A 19,314-nucleotide genomic window follows, 5' to 3' on the forward strand; every position below is an offset into this window, starting at 1 on the left:
CTACATCTCCAGCTCTGATCTCGCATCTCCTCCTGTCTTCAAGACATCTCTACTTGGAGCTCACTGTGGGCAGGGATGTGTCTGTTTATTGTTACATTGTACGCTCCCAAGAGCTTAGTACAGTGCTCTGCACATAGTAAGCGCTCAATAAATACGATTGAATGAACGAACAGCCTCCCATCACCTCAAATGTAATCTGTCTTAAACAGAGCTCCTTAGCATCCCACCCAAACCCTGTCCTGCCCGACTTTCCCATCGCTGAGGCTGGCACCGCCAACCAGCCTATCTCACAAGCCCGTAATCTTGGCATTATCCTTGACTCCTCTCTCTCATTCAACCCACATATTCAATCGGTCACCAAATCCGGTCGCTCCCACCTTCACAGTATCGCTAAAATCCTCCCTTTCCTCTTCATCCAAACTGCTATCGCATTAATCCAATCACTCATCCCATCCTGCCCGGATTTGCCGCATCAGCCTCTTTGCTGACCTCCCAGCCCCGTCCCTCCCCACTCCAGTCCGTTCTTCACTCTGATGCCCAGATCATTTTTCTACAAAAACGTTCGGGACAAGTCACCCCCCTCCTCAAAAAGCTCATCCACCTCCGCATCAGACAGAAACTCCTCACCATTGGCTTTAAAGCAGTCCACCACCTTGCCCCCTCCTACCTCTCCTCGCTTCTCTCCTTCTACAACCCAGCCCGCACACTTCACTTCTCTGGTGCCGCTAACCTTCTCACTGTGCAGATTGCAAAGTGCACACAGCTATAAATGGGGCTGTCCCATTTGTGTGCACTTTGCAATCTGCTGCAACCCAACCCATCTACTTGCTCCTTGCATTCCAAGCCCCAGAAGGAACAACGGCTGGCAGGGAACAGCGTGGCCTGGTGGCTAGAGCCCAGGCCTGGGAGACAGAAGGACCTGGGTTCTAATCTCAGCTCCACCTGTCTGCTGGGTCACCTTGGGCAAGTCACTTCACTTCTCTGGGCCTCAGTTCCCTCATCTGGAAAATGGGGATTAAGACCGGGAGCCCCATGTGGTGACGGGGACCACGTCCAACTCGATTAGCTCGTATCGACCCCAGCGCTTAGTACAGTGCCTGGCGCATAGTAAGCACTCAACAAATACCATTAATAAAACAAAACACCACCAGCTCTAGAATCGGTTCCCAAACGCAGGTTCTCTATCCTGAAGTCTAAGGACCAAAGCACCTTTCCTGAGGGAAAACTTCATTAGACTCCATTATCATCATCACCTGCTCCACACTGACCCCTGAGGTTGGAATGGAGGGGAATGATTTTTTTGGGGGGTTGGAAAGACAGTCAATCAATCAAAAATAACATACCATTCAAATGACTGACCAAAGCACACTGATCATTTGACAGAGAAGCATGGAATCATCTGGATTCCTCCCTCACGGTGAGAAACACTAATTAGCTACCTGTCATTCACCATACTTTGGGACTGAAGGGGACACCTACTGAGAGTAAATCTGGTGCTTGCGTGTTGACGTGGTTGCAAAGACTGATGGGTAGGTGATGGTCCACTCCATATTATACACAAATAAAGTTCATCCTCTTCTGGGTGGTTGCGATGGCAATGCCTGATCTCTTTGTCTTAGAATCACGATTTTCCCCTCTCTGCTCGAACAGAATGACCCCCTTCCCGAATGCCACGTAGCAGGCTAGTGGCTCGGCCTCTCTCTAGCCCACTGCCTGACCGGGTCATCTCGGTCTATTTACGGCTATTCTTCCATCCCGGAATGCAGCTCATTTAACAGCTGCCTGGGCATTGTTCTTTCGCCTATTTTCCACACACACCCTGCTTGGCAAAGTTATGTTATTAATGAGCAATGCTTTGATCCTAGCGGGTAGATGGGATTCCTCGACTTCATTACTCGTGCCCTGTCCTGACATTTAATATCATGCCTGACTCAAAGGCGACGCTGATAAAATCACTAAAAAAAAAGCTCAGTGCGATCTGTGGTCCGAGTTTCACGCTTCAACAAATCGGGCCGTAGTATTTATTGAGCACCTATTCATTCATTCATTCAATAGTATTTATTGAGCGCTTACTATGTGCAGAGCACTGTACTAAGCGCTTGGGATGAACAAGTCGGCAACAGATAGAGACAGTCCCTGCCGTTTGACGGGCTTACAGTCTAATCGGGGGAGACGGACAGACAAGAACAATGGCACTAAACAGCGTCAAGGGGAAGAACATCTCGTAAAAACAATGGCAACTAAATAGAATCAAGGCGATGTACAATTCATTAACAAAATAAATAGGGTAACGAAAATATATACAGTTGAGCGGACGAGTACAGTGCTGTGGGGATGGGAAGGGAGAGGTGGAGGAGCAGAGGGAAAAGGGGAAAATGAAGCTTTAGCTGCGGAGAGGTAAAGGGGGGATGGCAGAGGGAGTAGAGGGGGAAGAGGAGCTCAGTCTGGGAACGCCTCTTGGAGGAGGTGATTTTTAAGTAAGGTTTTGAAGAGGGAAAGAGAATCAGTTTGGCGGAGGTGAGGAGGGAGGGCGTTCCAGGACCGCGGGAGGACGTGACCCAGGGGTCGACGGCGGGATAGGCGAGACCGAGGGACGGCGAGGAGGCGGGCGGCAGAGGAGCGGAGCGTGCGGGGTGGGCGGTAGAAAGAGAGAAGGGAGGAGAGGTAGGAAGGGGCAAGGTGATGGAGAGCCTTGAAGCCTAGAGTGAGGAGTTTTTGTTTGGAGCGGAGGTCGATAGGCAACCACTGGAGTTGTTTAAGAAGGGGAGTGACACGCCCAGATCGTTTCTGCAGGAAGATGAGCCGGGCAGCGGAGTGAAGAATAGACCGGAGCGGGGCGAGAGAGGAGGAAGGGAGGTCAGAGAGAAGGCTGACACAGTAGTCTAGCCGGGATATGACGAGAGCCCGTAATAGTAAGGTAGCCGTCTGGGTGGAGAGGAAAGGGCGGATCTTGGCGATATTGTAGAGGTGAAACCGGCAGGTCTCGGTAACGGATAGGATGTGTGGGGTGAACGAGAGGGACGAGTCAAGGATGACACCGAGATTGCGGGCCTGCGGGACGGGAAGGATGGTCGTGCCATCCACGGTGATAGAGAAGTCCGGGAGAGGACCGGGTTTGGGAGGGAAGATGAGGAGCTCAGTCTTGCTCATGTTGAGTTTTAGGTGGCGGGCCGACATCCAGGTGGAGACGTCCCGGAGGCAGGAGGAGATGCGAGCCTGAAGGGAGGGGGAGAGGACAGGGGCGGAGATGTAGATCTGCGTGTCATCTGCGTAGAGATGGTAGTCAAAGCCGTGAGAGCGGATGAGTTCACCGAGGGAGTGAGTGTAAATGGAGAACAGAAGAGGGCCAAGAACTGACCCTTGAGGAACTCCAACAGTTAAAGGATGGGAGGGGGAGGAGGCTCCAGCGTAGGAGACCGAGAATGATCGGCCAGAGAGGTAAGAGGAGAACCAGGAGAGGACAGAGTCCGTGAAGCCAAGGTGAGATAAGGTATGGAGGAGGAGGGGATGGTCGACAGTGTCAAAGGCAGCAGAGAGGTCAAGGAGGATCAGAATGGAGTAGGAGCCATTGGATTTGGCAAGAAGGAGGTCATGGGTGACCTTAGAGAGAGCAGTCTCGGTAGAGTGGAGGGGACGGAAGCCAGATTGGAGGGGGTCTAGGAGAGAATGGGAGTTAAGGAATTCTAGGCATCGATTGTAGACGACTCGTTCTAAGATTTTGGAAAGGAAGGGTAGTAGGGAGATAGGACGATAACTGGAGGGGGAAGTGGGGTCAAGAGCGGGTTTTTTTAGGATGGGGGAGACGTGGGCATGTTTGAAGGCAGAGGGGAAGGAGCCCTTGGAGATTGAGTGGTTAAAAATAGAAGTTAAGGAAGGGAGGAGGGCAGGGGCGATGGTTTTAAGAAGGTGAGAGGGAATGGGGTCCGAGGCGCAGGTGGAGGGGGTGGCACTTGCGAGGAGGGAGGAGATCTCCTCTGAGGATACTGCAGGGAAGGATGGGAAAGTAGGGGAGGGGGTCGTTGGGGGGGAGGGGAGAGACGGAGGGGTGACTTTGGGGAGCTCAGACCTGATCGTGTTGATTTTCGTGAGGAATAGGTGGCCAGATCATTAGGGGTGAGAGATGGGGGAGGGGGAGGAACAGGGGGCCTAAGGAGAGAGTTAAAGGTCCGGAACAGTCGGCGGGGGTGACGGGCATGGGTGTCGATGAGGGAGGAGAAGAAGCTTTGCCTGGCGGAGGAGAGGGCAGAGTTAAGGCAGGAAAGGATAAATTTGACGTGTGTGAGGTCGGCTTGGTGCTTGGACTTTCGCCAGCAGCGCTCAGCAGCTCGATCATAGGAGCGTAGGAGGCGGACGGAGGGGGTGCTCGGGAGAGTACGCTAGAGGGAGTAAGTATAATCTCTGCCCTCGAGAAATATGCAAGCTAGCGGGAGAGTCGGCCTCTAAAATAAATTACAGATAGGAGGAAGGAGTAGAGTAGAAGAACAGAAAGGTTTTTTGGTATTGTATTTGTAAAGCACTTACAACATGCCAGGCACTGTACTATGCGCTGGGGTAGACACAAGCTAGTCAGGTTGTACACAGTGCATGTCCCACATGGGGCTCACAGTCTTAATCCCCATTTTACAGGGAAATGAGGGACAGAGAAGTGAAATGAACTCGCCCCAAGTCACACAGCAGACTAGCGGCAGAGCTGGGATTAGAATCCAGGTCCTTCTGACTCTCAGGCTCAGGCTCTAACCAGTAGGGCACACTGTTTCTCAGTGTTTGTGTACGTATATGATCGTGCGTGTGGTTTTGTGTACACGTATGCATGCACCCAAATGCTTGGGCGGTACAGAAGTGACAGTTGGTGGGGTGGAGATGAACCTGAATCTGGACAGGCCTCCTAGAGGAGATACAACTTCAAAAGGGACTAGAAGATGGAGAGAGCAATGCTCCGCTTTGATGCACAGCAAGAGGGAATTCCAGGCAGGAAGGCGGGAGTGAGCAAGGGATTGATAGTGGGAGAGCAGAGAACAAGGCACAGTGAGTTGGTTGGTATTAGACAAGTGAAGTGTGTGGGCAGGGTTGCAGAGGGAGAGGAGCCAGGATACATCAAGGAATGGGGTGAGGAGTTTTTGCTGGATGAAGAGAGGGATGGGCAACCATTGGAGGTTTCTGACGAGTGGGGAGACAGGCGTCATTTGCTAAAGAATCGGCCGGCATTCTCTGTTAGGTTTTCTATTCCTTTGTCCGCCCCTGTACAGCTAAGCCCATGTTTTTCAGTCGAATGTTTTCGAAGATTTTAGTAAACACTGTCCTCATAGACTAGAGAGTAGTCAAAGTCTCTTTTAGTTCAAACTTAAACTAAGTTTTTTGGTGCCAGGCTGATCGAACACCTACCTGATATTTGGTTAATTCGGCTTGTAACATTTTTACTTTCGATCTTTCTTGTTCCAATGCAGCATGAAGCGTAGACACCTATTAACAAGACAGTCGATTAAACACCCACTTTAGAGAAACAGTCTAAGTAATGAGCATCGCAGTATGGAAGTACCCCATGACTGGATTGTATGTAACACGTTCCTCAAAGATTTGGAACTTCTCATCTTAACTATTATGGGGCATCTTTTCCCACAGACTTCCATTCATTCATTCCATTCGATCGTATTTATGTATATATCTATAATTTATTTACCTATTTATTTATATTAATGTCCGTCTCCCTCTTGAGACTGTGAGCTCGTTGTGGGCAGGAATGTGTCCGTTTTTTGTTCTGTTGTACTCTCCCAAGCACTTAGTACTGCACACAGTAAGCGCTCAATTAATGCGACTGAATGAAGGAATGAATGGAGCACTTAATGTGTGCGGAGCACTGTACTAAGCGCTTGGGGGAGTACACTATAACAATATAGCAGACACATTCCCGGCTCTCAACGAGCTTACAGGCTAGAGAAGGAAACAGACATGAATAGATATCAATAAATTACAGATGTGGACATAAGTGCTGCGGGGCTGGGAGCAGATAGGTTCTATCCCCAGAGCAGCCCCGATAGGAAGATGGAGCCATCACAGTGTATATAGTAAAGCGAAATGAGGCAGCGTGGCCTAGTGGCTAGAGCATGGGACTGGGAGTCCAAAGGACCTGGGTTCTCATGCTGGTGCTGTTCCCTGTCTGCTGCGTGAGCTTAGGCAAGACACTTCCCTTCTCTCTGCCTCAGTTCCTTCATCTGTCAAATGGGGATGAAGACTGTGAGCCCCATGTGGGGCAGGTACTGGATAGAGCCCGGGCCTGGGAGTCAGAAGGTCATGGGGTTCTAAACCCACTCTGCCACTTGTCTGCTGTGTGACCTTGGGCAAGTCACTTCACTTCTCTGGGCCTCGGTTACCTCATCTGTAAAATGGGGATCGAGACCGTGAGGCCCGCATGGGACAGGGACTGTCCAACCTGACCACCTTATATCTAGCCAAGTGCTTAGAACAGTGTTTGGCACCTAGTAAGCACTTAACAAATACATAATTATTACTGAGACTGTGAGCCCCATGCCGGGCAGGGACTGTGTCCAACCTAATGCAGTTGTATCTAGCCCAGCTCTTAGAACAGTGTTTGACCCAGAGTGATCAATCCCCGGCTTAGCAAGTACCATTACAAAAGAGAGAGAAAAACAGGGAGGGACACACAGAGAAAAAAACATGGGAGACGGAAGCCCCCGATCTTGGACACATTACCTTTCATTCATTCATTCAATCGTACTTATTGGGCACTTACTGTGTACAAAGCACTGTTTAAGTGCTTGGGAGAGTACTGAGATACAGCCTCTCTCCCCTATCTCAGGGACACCGGCCCCCTACTTTCACTGTATTTAATAAATTTGATCGAAGAATAATCTAGTACAGTAACTTCATACACTGCAATACAATGAGCAGCATTCTGATTTATGCTGACAATTTGATTTAAAGACAGGTACAAAGAAAAAAATCCCACATATTTTCTCCCTTTCTAAGTAAGTGGCCTAGTGGATACCGCATGGGCCTGGGAGTTAGAAGGACCTGGGTTCTAATACCGGCTCTGCCGCGTGTCTGCTGTGTGACCTTAGGAAAGACTCTTCACTTCTCTGTGTTACCTCATCTGGAAAAATGGGGATTAAGGCTATGAGCCCTACATGGGACATGGATGGTGTCCAAACTGATTAGCTTGTATCTACCCAAGCATTCAGTACAGTGCTTGGCACATAGTAAGCACTTACAAGTACCATTTTTTTTTTTTTAGAGTGGAATCTAGGTATTCCCCTTTGCAATGCAGGAGGGATAGAAGTAGGTGTCTAAAATGTGCTCCTTCCCCTGCACGTTAAACCTCCATTTCCACCCCTCCAATCTCCCCCTACGGCCCCCGATTCCTGACTGGAGCCTCGAGCACTTTTTTTTTTTTTTAAGATGCTGTGGGAAGTGTGTGGAGGGGGGTGGAGGGGAACCGGTGTTCAGATGCAGCACTGAGTAGCTCCCTTGGAGAAGGGCTTCAACTGAAAATTTTTGCCCCCCCCACTCCAGGATTTCTTACCTGTAAAGTTAGCTCATTCTTGATACTTTGCGATTCATCAATCTGAAAAAGGATCTCTGCTTTATCTTTCACTGAGAAAGAAAAAAGGAAAATCAGAATCTCTTTAGTTCTCCAAAGATATGTATGGTGTATTACCTTGTATTCCCCCCCCCCCCCCAGCACTTAGAACAGTGCTCGGCACGTAATAAGCGCTTAACAAATACCATCATTATTATTATATGTATGGCCATCTCGAGAAACACAACCTCACAATTTTTTCTCCAACGCCTATGTTACGGTAAGTACAGTAGTTCCTGATCCTGGGTAGTTTTCAATCATCGAGAGTTGAACTTGTTAACCACCTGCTTCTTTGGAAATTTATAGGCACTTTACTTTACAGGTACTGGGCGCTCAATACGTATCATTATTGGCATAGCAGAGCTAAAAGTTATACAGATTTCTTATGGCTCTCGTTAAGTTTTTCAACTACCAACAGGAAGATGGGCACGGGCTGGTGACAGTCCAAAAAGGTTGCACGAAATAGGCTATAGGAGAGTCATCAGCAATTCTTTAAGTTGGAAGAACCTGAACCTTCTAAAAATGATCGTGGAAACAGATTCCCAATTAAAACGTGCTTTTATCGATGAGGAGCGTCATTACTTTTTCCTGACCATCAAGTAGATTCGACCAAAATGTATTCCCCCTGCTTACCCATCAATAGGCAACCTTCCAGTAAAACAGACTTAACCCCGGGGTTGCCTTAACCTCGACGGGTTTGACAATACAGTGGTCTGTGGAGGGAGCTGAAACACTTCCCCAAAGGCCTCTGCTGCAGGACGTTGTCCTGATCCAAACCCATGCAGCGTCCTCCTTGAAGACTGCCATCTCCCATATTCACCAAGTCTGTGGGAAAGGGAAGGAAAACAGAGAGCAGGTGTCTCTGGCTAGGGTCTTGCACCCAGGGGCTGGGCTGCGTCTTCCGAAAATCCAGCTGGCTTCGGCTCTCCCCTGGCTTCTCCGGGGAAGCCTCTGAAATGTCTATGCGGTGCATTTGGGAATTCCTGCATCGCGATCGTGCACGCGTGAGAAGAGTGCCCCCTGAAATCCCAACTGCCCACAGTTTGGGTAAAGCACCAGAAATTGAAATTCCAGGTGTGCGTCTAGCTCATGCGACCTACGGTTACTGCTGCTAAAAAGAAAAGGAAGGGAGGAATGATAAATTCCGCATACCAGAAGTTGACTCACCAAGAATCAGCGCCACGGAAATCTAACCAAAGCCAACTTAGGAAGCCTGAATTCAGGCATTTCTGCGATTAACATGGGTGCTGTGTCCTTCCAGAACCTTGGGTTGCTGGCTCAGCGGAAATGGGTCGGGGGATAGATGATTCAAAAACACCTCTGTGATATTTTTCGACACACCCTCCTCTATTACGGTTCTGATCACCGCTAGCAGAACGCTTTCCATCCTTTACCATATCAAACACTGTAAAACTGCAAAAGCACGAAGTACTTTTCGGGACAGTTAAATAAGGCAGAGGCGAGGAAACTTAGCAGCATCACGCCTTGACCGAGGGCACCCACGTACGCACAACCATTTATACCCACTCCAATCTGTACTTCGCTCGGCTGTCTGGTTCATTTTTCTAAAAAAAACCCATTCAGTCCACTTCTCCCCACTCCTCCAGAGGCTGCTCATCCAATCTTCGCATCAGACAAACTCCTTACCATCAGCTTGAAGGCACTCAATCAACGCTCTCTCCCTCCTAACTCACCTCGCTGATTGCCCACTACAATCCAGCCCGCACACTTCACTCCTTTAACTCCAATCTACTCGCCGTACCTCGATCTCGTCGATCTCGCCGCCGACCCCTTGCCCACGTCCTCTCTCTGGCCTGGAACTCCCTCCCCCTACATATCCGACGGACCACCGCCCTCTGGGTCTCCAAAGCCCTACTACAATTGTATCTCCCCCAAGGAGCCCTGCCTAACATCTCACTCCCCTATCTGCCTCTCGCCTGACGTGTGACCCTGGGCGGGTCGCTTCACTTCTCTGGGTCTCAGGTTCCTCATCTGGAAAATGGGGGTTCAATCCCTGATCTCCCTCCTTCTTAAACTGTGAGCCCCATGTGGGATGGGGACTCTAACTTTGCATCTACCCCCATGTGGGACCTGATGATCTTGTACCCACCCCAGTACTTGAACACCACAATGACCGTCATTATTACTATGTCCAAGCTTGATCAGTCAGCTTTGCGATATCATGCGGCCAAAGGAATGACTCATCGCCAATCACCCAGCATAGTTGTTTTTCCAGCCAGGCCACACCCGTGAGGTGATCGGAACTCTTTGAACTGGGAGCGGTGTCGGCAGAGGAACTCGTCTGTTGCTTCGCTGGGGGCCAAGCGGCACCCCACCGTCTCCTCCCCCCAGCTCCTTAGCTAAGGATGCGGGAGTTGGGGAGAAGAGGAAAGGAAAAGAGGAGAATGGACCTGACTGGTACTGATCCAATACAACCTTCTCTGGTCCCCATCTAATTAGGAGGTACGCCTTAGCTTGCGGTCCCCATCTAATTAGGAGGTACGACTTAGCTTGCCTGGACCTGCGTGTCGAAATTCCTCTGTTTAAGGAAGTTTGTGTCAAAGCTTATATCAAATAAAAATCTACCACAGTGAAACACAATATATAAGATCTCCATAAAACTGCTTAACTCCAGGGCTTAGTACAGTACTTGGCACATAGTAAGCGCTTAACAGATACCCAGTTAATCAGTGGTATTTCCCGAGCACTTATTGTGGGCAGAGCACTGGTACAAAGCGCCTGGGAGAGCGTAGTATAATAGAGTTGGGAGACATGTTTCCTGCCCACAAGGATACTACAGTCCAGAGGGGGAGACAGACATGAAAATAGATTACGGTTAGGTACCTAAGTTCTGTGGGGCTGAGGGTGAGGTGCTTAAAGGGGACAGACTGATCCAAGTGCTGAGGCGATGCAGAAGGGAGAGGGAGGAGGGGAAAGGGGGGCTTAAGCGGGGAAGGCCTCTTGAAAGAGATGTGATGTTAATTAGGTTTTGAAGGTGGGGGAGAGTGGTGGTCTGTCGTTGGATATAATAATGATGATGGTGTTTGTTAAGCACTTGCTATGTGCCGAGCACTGTTCTAAGCACTGGAGCACTGTTCTGAAGGGGGTGGGAGTTCCAGGCCAGACAGAGGTAGTGGGCAAGGGGTTGGTGGCGAGGTAGACAAGATCCAGGTAGATGGGCGTTCTGGGAGCAAAATGCGTGGACTGGGATGTAGGAAGAAATTAGTGAGGTAAAGTAGGAGAGGGTGAGCTGATTCAGTGCTTTAGTCCATTATTATTATTATTATTATTATTATTACAAGAACACTCATTACTCACTTTCGCCTTCCTGTAGCATTTTCAACAGCTGTGCATTTCTTGATTTTACTTCTTTATACTTCACCTAGTATTCAAAGAGATTCAGTTTTGAAATAGAAAGGACGACGATAAACGCGACCTGTGGAGTCAACCCATAGCAACTTCAGAAGCAAAAAACTCTAGGTAACCCTGCAGAAACAAATACATTTAGGGCAGAACTGAGGAGGAATTGGAGCAGTTTCCAAATGGCCCGATTCCTCCCACAGAAATTTCTCCTGACCCCTCCCAGGTGGGCCGGAAGTCATTCCTGGGCTCCAGGAATCCCCAGAGAGGAGTTGGGAATCCATCCCTCTCCTGCCTTTATCTGGAGCCCTGGGACCTCGGGCCGGTGCCCTTCAAGAGGCGGACAGGGAAATGACCAGGAGAGGGGAGGGAGAATGGGAAGGCCCTGGGCTGGGAATCTTGGAATTAGGGAAAAAGAGGACAGAGAGTAGGGACAGTACTCCCTACTCAGGGTACTGTCGGCAAAAGCCGTTGTTCCAAACCCAACGTGCAAATGTGGAGCAGAAGCTTCCGTGTTTAAACCCAAGCCTGAACTACCTGTTCTTAACATGGGACTTCTGTGACTAAGTATTAAGTGAAGTAAATGTGCAGGAAAACCTCACGGAATCAGGCCCGTTCAGCGGGACGTGAACATGGTACTGACAACTCCCCCCCGTACACACATCACCACCACTGCCACTTTCTTTGCCTTATAGGCCAAGGGTAGGTGCTTCTGAGCTGCAAGGGGAAGCTTCGGTCTACCTGAGGTGAACAAAGCCTCAACCTGGAGAATAGTTCGAGTTAGCAGGGGGACTCAGACAGAGGAGTCACTGAGAATGTGCTCATCCACTCAACTGCCTACAGATTCTGAGACAGAAAGAACAGTAGGGATACCGGAAGCTCAGCCCACAGCCAGAGATGCAAAGACAGACACAGAGAGACCCACGCGAAGACAGAGAATGGCAGAAACACCATTTAAAAATCAGCTTCAAAGTTTTGGACTTTTTAATACATCAGATTGGGCCTCTCTCCTCACCAACCTCTTGTTCACACCCTCCCTTCCTGCCTTCACATCTGGCAGACCACTGCTGTTTCCATCTTCAGAGTTCTTCTGAAAGCCCGTCTCCGCCAGGAGGCCTTCCCTGATTAATCTCGCATCTCCTCCATCCGATCCCCTTATCCCCCGACCCCTACTGCCACTCCGTTTCTGCATCACTTACGTACCCGATGCTTACATACCACCCTCCGTACCACTTACATACATCTCTTTATACTCTTAATGCTTCCTCCTCGCTGCATTTTATTTTAGGATCTGCCTCCCCTGCTCGATTGTAAACTCCTCGAGGACAGGGATCATGTCTACTAATTCTAGTGTACTTTCCCAAATGCTTAGCACCATGCTCTGCCCACAACAGGTGCTGAATAAATATTACCGATTGACTGAGTCTGAAGTCATGAGGCTTTTCCGTACTAGCTCCTCTTTGATTTATTTCTACTTATATTCTCTTTCACAGCTCTAGACACTGCTACTTTCATACACAGATTATATGCAAAAATGCAAACTCTGGGGAACAAACCAATGGAGAAAATGTCCCCAGTATATCGTCCACGAGGCTAAGAATGTTTTTCACACTGCCCTCACACAAGCTGATGAATAGAAGTAGTTCTTATTATAAGCGTGTTTTACTAGCAGGAGAGCAAACTACCAAAGTGTTCTGCTCATTTGAAAAAAATCTGTTTTAAAGAAAGGCACGATTCTTCCTTCTCTTCTAAGACAACTGGTTTTTGTCAAGCCAGTGTTATGAGAATATCATTTACATTTTTGGAAACTAGAATGAAAATGCATTTTTCATTTTACAAATTCAATGGAAAAACTTCTCATTCTATAGCAATATTCCCAATAATTTACTGGTGCTCCACCATTACTCTTCTCCCTACCTGTAATGGATTTTACTTTTGTCTCCCAAAGTAAAATGTAAGCTTCTTGTGGGCAGGGAATCGTGTCTACTAACTCTATTGTACTGTCCTCTCCCAGGCACACTAAGTGCTCTGCACACAGTAAGCGCTCCGTAAATTCCATCGACTAAGTGAAATGGATGGAAAAAAATGGCTATCATTTTGGTTTTTAATTTGTAGTCTCGCATTTTAATCCTTCCTAATAAGAAAACCGTAAGCTTTTTTGCCTAACAAAAGTTTCCAAATACCATATTTATCAAATCAAAAGATACTTCAGAAGAGGTATCCTTGAAATGAAAAAATGAGGATAAACTAACAAGTGAAGTTCCATTCTCTTCTGAGAGAGCTGATTCATTTTTCTTTTCATTTTGTTTCAAAAGCTTAGTGATCCACTCCCAAAGGTATGGGAGGGGAAGAACAGAGGGCGTGGAGAAGAGTGAAGAGAGCCAACGTAGTGCACATTGCTATAATGACAATCTCTGAGGATCCTCAATAGCAAGACCCTACACCCTTTTAATCCATATTTCAAAAAGGAAACAAAGTATTTGTAGTTAAGAAATAGGATGGCTAACAGACGTGGAACACTTTTTCCCAGTTATAACCATACAAACCTCCCACTGAGCGATCACATTTTGCAACTTCTGAATTTCTGCATCTTTCTTTTCAAGATCCAATTTTAATCTTTCCGTTCTCCCATCTTTCAAAGCCAACTCCTAAAAAAAAAACAAAAAAAACCCCACTTTAGAACTACTCTTCCATTTGCATGAAGCGTTGAACACTCCCCTAAGAATTGCTTCTCCCTCACGCTTTGTTGAAAACGAAAATCCCTTATGAATGGAAATGTATTTTTAAGGACCAAACTCTTGTTTTCCGGCGATTCCGCCGTGGCTTCTGCTGAATTTTGGAATGGCGGAAAAGAGTTTTGCTCTCTTCCCAACAGCCTCCAAAATTGTAGGATCAGGAGGGTAACAGAGTGGCAGAGGGGCTTTTGTGCATATCGTCATTTACCCTTGAGTGCCCCACCCTTAACTGACAGGTAACACGTACTTAAGTACCCCTTCCAAGCGCTTACTACAGTGAGTCGCGCTCCTCTAGGTTCTCCATAAATATCACTACTATGTCTACTAACGCCTTACTGCGGACATTTGCACACCAAGTTTTATAAGTAGGAAGATGCTGATCACCATTTTGAGTTTCAGCAGGTAGCTAGGTGGGGACACCTCCATGACCTAGCATATTCAGTAATACCTTATATTGAATGGTAAACAGGAAAAAAGGAGAAAAAAACCAACCTTAAAGCATTTCATTTTTTAAATTTCAAAGGCCAACCATTCATTGCCTTTTAAGAGAAAATCGGCTAGTTTACATGCCTGGGGCAGTTTGAGGACCACAGAATTATTTGTTTCATTAAAGTCTGGGAGCTGTTCTCTTCTCTTTTCTTTAATGAGAATTTTATGAACATCATCTTCCAATCTATTGAAGAATCCTCCATCAGGAGATGAAGTCTGGGAAGAGCTCAATTTCTGTTAACAATGAATTGCGATTTATTATCACTGCAAGTCATAGTCAACAAACTCAAGAGAATCACCTGGCTTCACCCTGCCATCAAGGGAAGGTCAGAGGTAGAAGCCACGGGAATTGGGGAATCGGAATCTCACCCAGAAACTCTTCTCTTCCTTTTTCTCACACCTCCCTTGGGAAGAAGGAGGAGAGGAGGTGGAGGCATGCCAGAAGAAAAGAAAGCACAAGGGGGTTTCAACTCTCCACTGCCATTTCAATCACTTACTGTAGGAGCTTATCATCACCTTATTCGTTTTTTTTCCACAAATGACATAAAATTTGCTCCTCGTCCACATTGAGCAGATTTTCCCAAAGCCTCTTCTCCTTCGCCCTTAGAAGTTCTGCCCAACTCCAAGTGCTCTGGACACCAGTGGGGAGGTCCGGGACCCAGAGAAATGGGAAGGGCCACAGCGATCGGCCTTCTGCCTCCCCCGCCCCTCCAGAAATGGCCGAGAGCTGCAGGGGATCTTTGGGTCTTTCAGATGGGCCATGTAGGGTCTAGCTCTAGGTGTGAGGTGCCTGTCTGCATTCCGGCATAAAGGTTAGGCTACTTTCAATCCAGAATTGCATGGATTGTATCATTTCCAAATCCAAACTCAACATTCTGCATTCAGATTGAGTTGAGTCTGCCTCTTTCCCAAGTGAAGAATCCCGAGAGGGGGCAAGGTTAAATCGTGAAAAGTGCCAGCTACGGAAACATAGTGTTGCCGCTCCCCCAATCTCACAACACTGGGAGGAGGAGACAAGCACTGAAGCTTGAAGGCCACGGGTTCAAAACAAACAAAAGGAAGCAAGTAGTTGGCACGGGGCCCTATTTACCGCAGAAAGTTGCGCAGGCCAAAAATGTGTCGGTCCAACGGGGGTTGGATAAATTCATGGATGAGTGGTTTCATAATGGGACACCAGAGGGGACGTTAGGAAGGTGGAGGGACTTGGGGATGATAAACGGGGAAACACCCGAACATTAGAATCAACGTCAAAGAGGTCAACCTTCAAGTAGCTTGTGGCCACTGTTGGAGACGGAACAGAAGGCTGGATGGGCCACTGATCTGGCCCAGTCTGAAGGCTTCTGGTTCTTGTAACTTTTCACCAATTGAGTTGAAACTACCAAGTTTTCAGAAACATATACAATTCCAAGGGCCCACTTTGAATGTCTCGGTTAAAAAGTGACGTATTGATAACAATACAATCAACGGGCTTATAATCAAATGCACTTTCAGAGGACCTTGCCAGAGACTCAAAGAGAAATTTCCTTAAAGCGTCATTTAAACATGACTCTCTCAGACAACTCGATCAACAGATTACAAAATGAAAGGAGGTGGGATGGATGGCCAGAAGCCTTGAGAGTACTTAATCTGATGAGGCAGAGTCTTCCTGAAATGAGCACGAAACATATCAGAAGGATAATGAATTCCCAAACTTATTTCCATAAAGAATTCGGGAGACTGGCATTTGTTCGAATCTAAATACGGAGGCTCTCTAAATCCAATATTTCCAGGGGGTGTCTCTTTTCAAAGCACATTAAGGTCTGAGGCACCGAAGAAATAATGCCAAGGCAGTGCTGCTCTATCACACTGAGGCAGTTTGTTCAATCTGTAAATTATTTACATGTCCGTAAAATAGTTAGGTGACGCGCCCCCCCCCCCCAGGCAAAGCCTTATTAAAATTGCATCTCCTCCAAGAGGCCTTCCCTGACTACACCCTCATTTCCCCTACTCCCACTCCCTTCTGCATCGCCCTTGCAGTAGGATTTGCAGTCTTTATTCATCCCACAGCACTTATGTCCATATCCATCACCTTTATTTACAGTCACATCTGTCTCCCCCTCTAGACTGTATGCTCCTTGTGGGCAGGGAACATGTCCACCAACTCCATTATACTGTATTCTCCCAAGAGCTTAATACAGTGCCCTGCACACAGTAAGCGCTCAATAAATACAACCGATTGATTGTAATTATTTATTTATATTAATGTCCGTCTCCTCCTCTAGTGGAGGAGAATGTGGGCAGGGAATGTGTCCGTTTATTGTTATATTGTACTCTCCCAAGTGCTTAGTACAGTGCTATGCACATAGTAAGTGCTCAATAAATACCATTGATTAAATGATTTCTGCATATATATACATATATGCATATATATAATATAGAAATGAAACACAAAGATTGCTCCTTGCCATGCTATTGTGTTTGTTGTGTGCAGCTCCTAACACTGTTCTCGCCGTATTAACATAGTGCCTCAAATACACCAGCACGTATCAACCTTAGCAAAAAGTTGTCTAAGGCACCGAAAATCGAATTCCGTGTGTTCCTTGGCTGTGTGGGTAGTATAAAAATCAATGCTAAAAAGAGATGCTCCTAGTCAAAAATCAAACCCAATGGAAAAAGGCTAAAATTGTGACCCGAGAAGGAGCCACCCAATGACATACAGATAAAGGAAAATTGGCACTCTGCAGCAGCAAGCACACATTGTGAGAGAAGGCATTGGAAGTTAAATACGGTAACAAGGTAAAAACCCCCCCGCCCTCCACACCACCACCACCACCCACTCACCCAACGGATTTTAGGGGCTCGGCATTGGAGAGAAGGGAGCCGGTGAGAGCTCAGGGGAATTTATGAGAGGAGAGACAGAGGGCCCCGGTGGGAAGAGCATGGGCCAGAAGACCCGGGTTCTAATCCCAGGTCCGCCACCTGACTGCTGTGTGACCTTGGGCAAGTCACTTCTCTTCTCGGGGCCTAAATTACCTCATCTGTCAAATGGGGATGAAGACCGTGAGCCCGATGGGGGACGGGGACTGTGTCAACCCGATTTGCTGTACAGTGCTCTGCACACAGTAAGCGCTCAGTGAATACAACTGATCGTATATTATTTATATTAATGTCTGTCTCCTCCTCTAGACCGTAAGCTCCTCGTGGGCATGGAATGTGTCCGTTTATTGTTGTACCGCACTCTCCCAAGGGCTCAGTACCGTGCTCTGCACGTACTAAGTGCTCAATCAATCCCACCGATCGATAGATACTTTGAAGAGCACACTGAGAGTGAGCGGGGGGCTAAGGAATCTCGACGAGTGATTCCGTCCCATTGATGTATCCAAGATCAGTTGAATGTCGATGAAATACCAGACACCAGGGGATCCTCGAGCAGTTAGTACGGTGCCTGGCACACAGTAAGCGCTTAAGAGAAGCAGCGTGGGTCAGTGGAAAGAGCCCGGGCTTGGCAGTAGGAGGTCATGGGTTCGAATCCCGGCCCCGCCACTTGTCAGCTGCGTGACCGTGGGCAAGTCACTTAGCTTCTCTGTGCCTCGGTTCCCTCATTTGCAAAATGGGTATGAAGGCCGTGAGCCTCACGTGGGACAACCTGATTACCCTGTATCTACTCCAGTGCTCAGAACAGTGCTCTGCACATAGTAAGCGCTTAACAAATACCAACATTATTATTATTAAGAAATATCACAAGTATTATTATTATTCCCCCTGACGCTCCTGCCAAAGCTCCCCTTGGCTATTTCACCCAGGCCCTGGATGTCGCCCCATCGGAGTCGGGCAGCGTCCATTCTCCATCAATTGAGTGGAAGAAGAGCGGCCTGGAGCGAAGATGGAGGCTTGTACTGTCCTCTAGTGGGCCAAGTGAGATCTGCCATTCCCGAAATTCACCGGGAACTCACTTCCACTTCCCAAACTTCCATATCCTCTTTTAAATCCCATGCAGATCCTGGATGCTAGATTTCCGGCTAAGACCGACCGTTTAAATACCGATCGGGAAATTCATCCCGGTTACAATGTGCAGCTTCCAACTACTTGGCTTCCATGTAAAATAGAGACGAGGATATCCGATGGTGAGCGTACACCGATAATGAACTGCTTTAAAAATCTGCTCTGATGCTGCAGTGTGTCAGTTATGTAATTTTTGGCACCCATATATAAAGTTTCTCTCTAAAAAGCACCGTGGTCTAATTTTTTTTTTTTACACTAACGAAGACATCTGTTAAAGAATAAAATATCTACTACAACAAAGACCTAGTTAAAATCATCTTACCTCACTTTTTTTACTAAGGTGATCTGTAAAAGGAAAGAAAAGAGTTGACTATTTTTAATAGAAAATCAAAACAGATACAAAGGAGTTTAAACATTTGGTAGCTTGAATAGGGACATTTAGAATGCAGCTTACTTTTTTCAACCTAACCGACCGTACGTGCCCTTTTCGGTCACGCTACACGTTACGACATGTAACCGTTCGACTGCTTTAGCCAGATCTCTCAAACTTCTCACGGTACGAAGCATTTTGGGATCGACAGAGTGATTTAAGTACGTAGGTCTGTATTTTCTACTCTGAGGAGCACGCTGATAGTCAGCGGGTAGCTAAGGAACCTCGACGATTGATTCTATCCAATTAATGTATCCAAGATCAGTCGGACGTCAATGAAATACCGAACGACAGGCTCCACGGTGATGCTCAAGGCTATCGTGGGGACCGCCCAAGCACCGGGACCTACGACCAGTTTTTTGCCTCCTCGGTTTGGTCCCGTCTCTTGAAGTGAGGTGTCCTCTTGTGGGTATGAGACCAATTTCTTTCTTACAACAGCTAAAAAAATGTACCCGTTGCTGAACAGAGGTTGTCATCCAAATTTAGAAATTTAAAACATAATTTGGCTTAGAAACATTTCAAAATACACCTTGATTCCTCAATAGCGACAAGGTAAATTAAACGAGGTGGGAACAAGATTCTGGCACCCGAATCAGTACACTCGTGCCGGAAAAGAGTTGATACAAGGGAGTCTTTTTTATTCTTATTATTATCTTTCCTGTTAATAATAATAATAAGAGTCATTTAAACATTAAGTAGTGTGAACAGGGTCATTTAAAAAGCAG

The 19,314-nt window shown here is 47.3% G+C and overlaps 1 protein-coding gene across 3 annotated transcripts in view; it reads right to left on the reverse strand.

Moving 5' to 3' along the window:
* GKAP1 (G kinase anchoring protein 1) overlaps window positions 1-19,314 on the reverse strand; it is a 48,541-nt gene that overhangs the window by 5,017 nt on the left and 24,210 nt on the right. For 2 of the 3 annotated variants that reach the window (XM_029055942.1, XM_029055941.2), the window contains exons 6-10: window positions 18,482-18,504; window positions 13,501-13,602; window positions 10,913-10,976; window positions 7,538-7,608; window positions 5,383-5,460 (exon numbers count right to left, since the gene is read on the reverse strand). In XM_029055942.1, coding sequence (XP_028911775.1) covers window positions 5,383-5,460; window positions 7,538-7,608; window positions 10,913-10,976; window positions 13,501-13,602; window positions 18,482-18,504 — 338 coding nt within the window. Of the gene's footprint in view, window positions 1-5,382; window positions 5,461-7,537; window positions 7,609-10,912; window positions 10,977-13,500; window positions 13,603-14,259; window positions 14,413-18,481; window positions 18,505-19,314 lie in introns of all 3 variants that reach the window. The other variant, XM_029055943.1, reaches the window with a different exon arrangement.

This window comes from Ornithorhynchus anatinus, chromosome X5 (assembly GCF_004115215.2).
Source record: "Ornithorhynchus anatinus isolate Pmale09 chromosome X5, mOrnAna1.pri.v4, whole genome shotgun sequence".
Lineage (NCBI taxonomy): Eukaryota > Metazoa > Chordata > Mammalia > Monotremata > Ornithorhynchidae > Ornithorhynchus > Ornithorhynchus anatinus.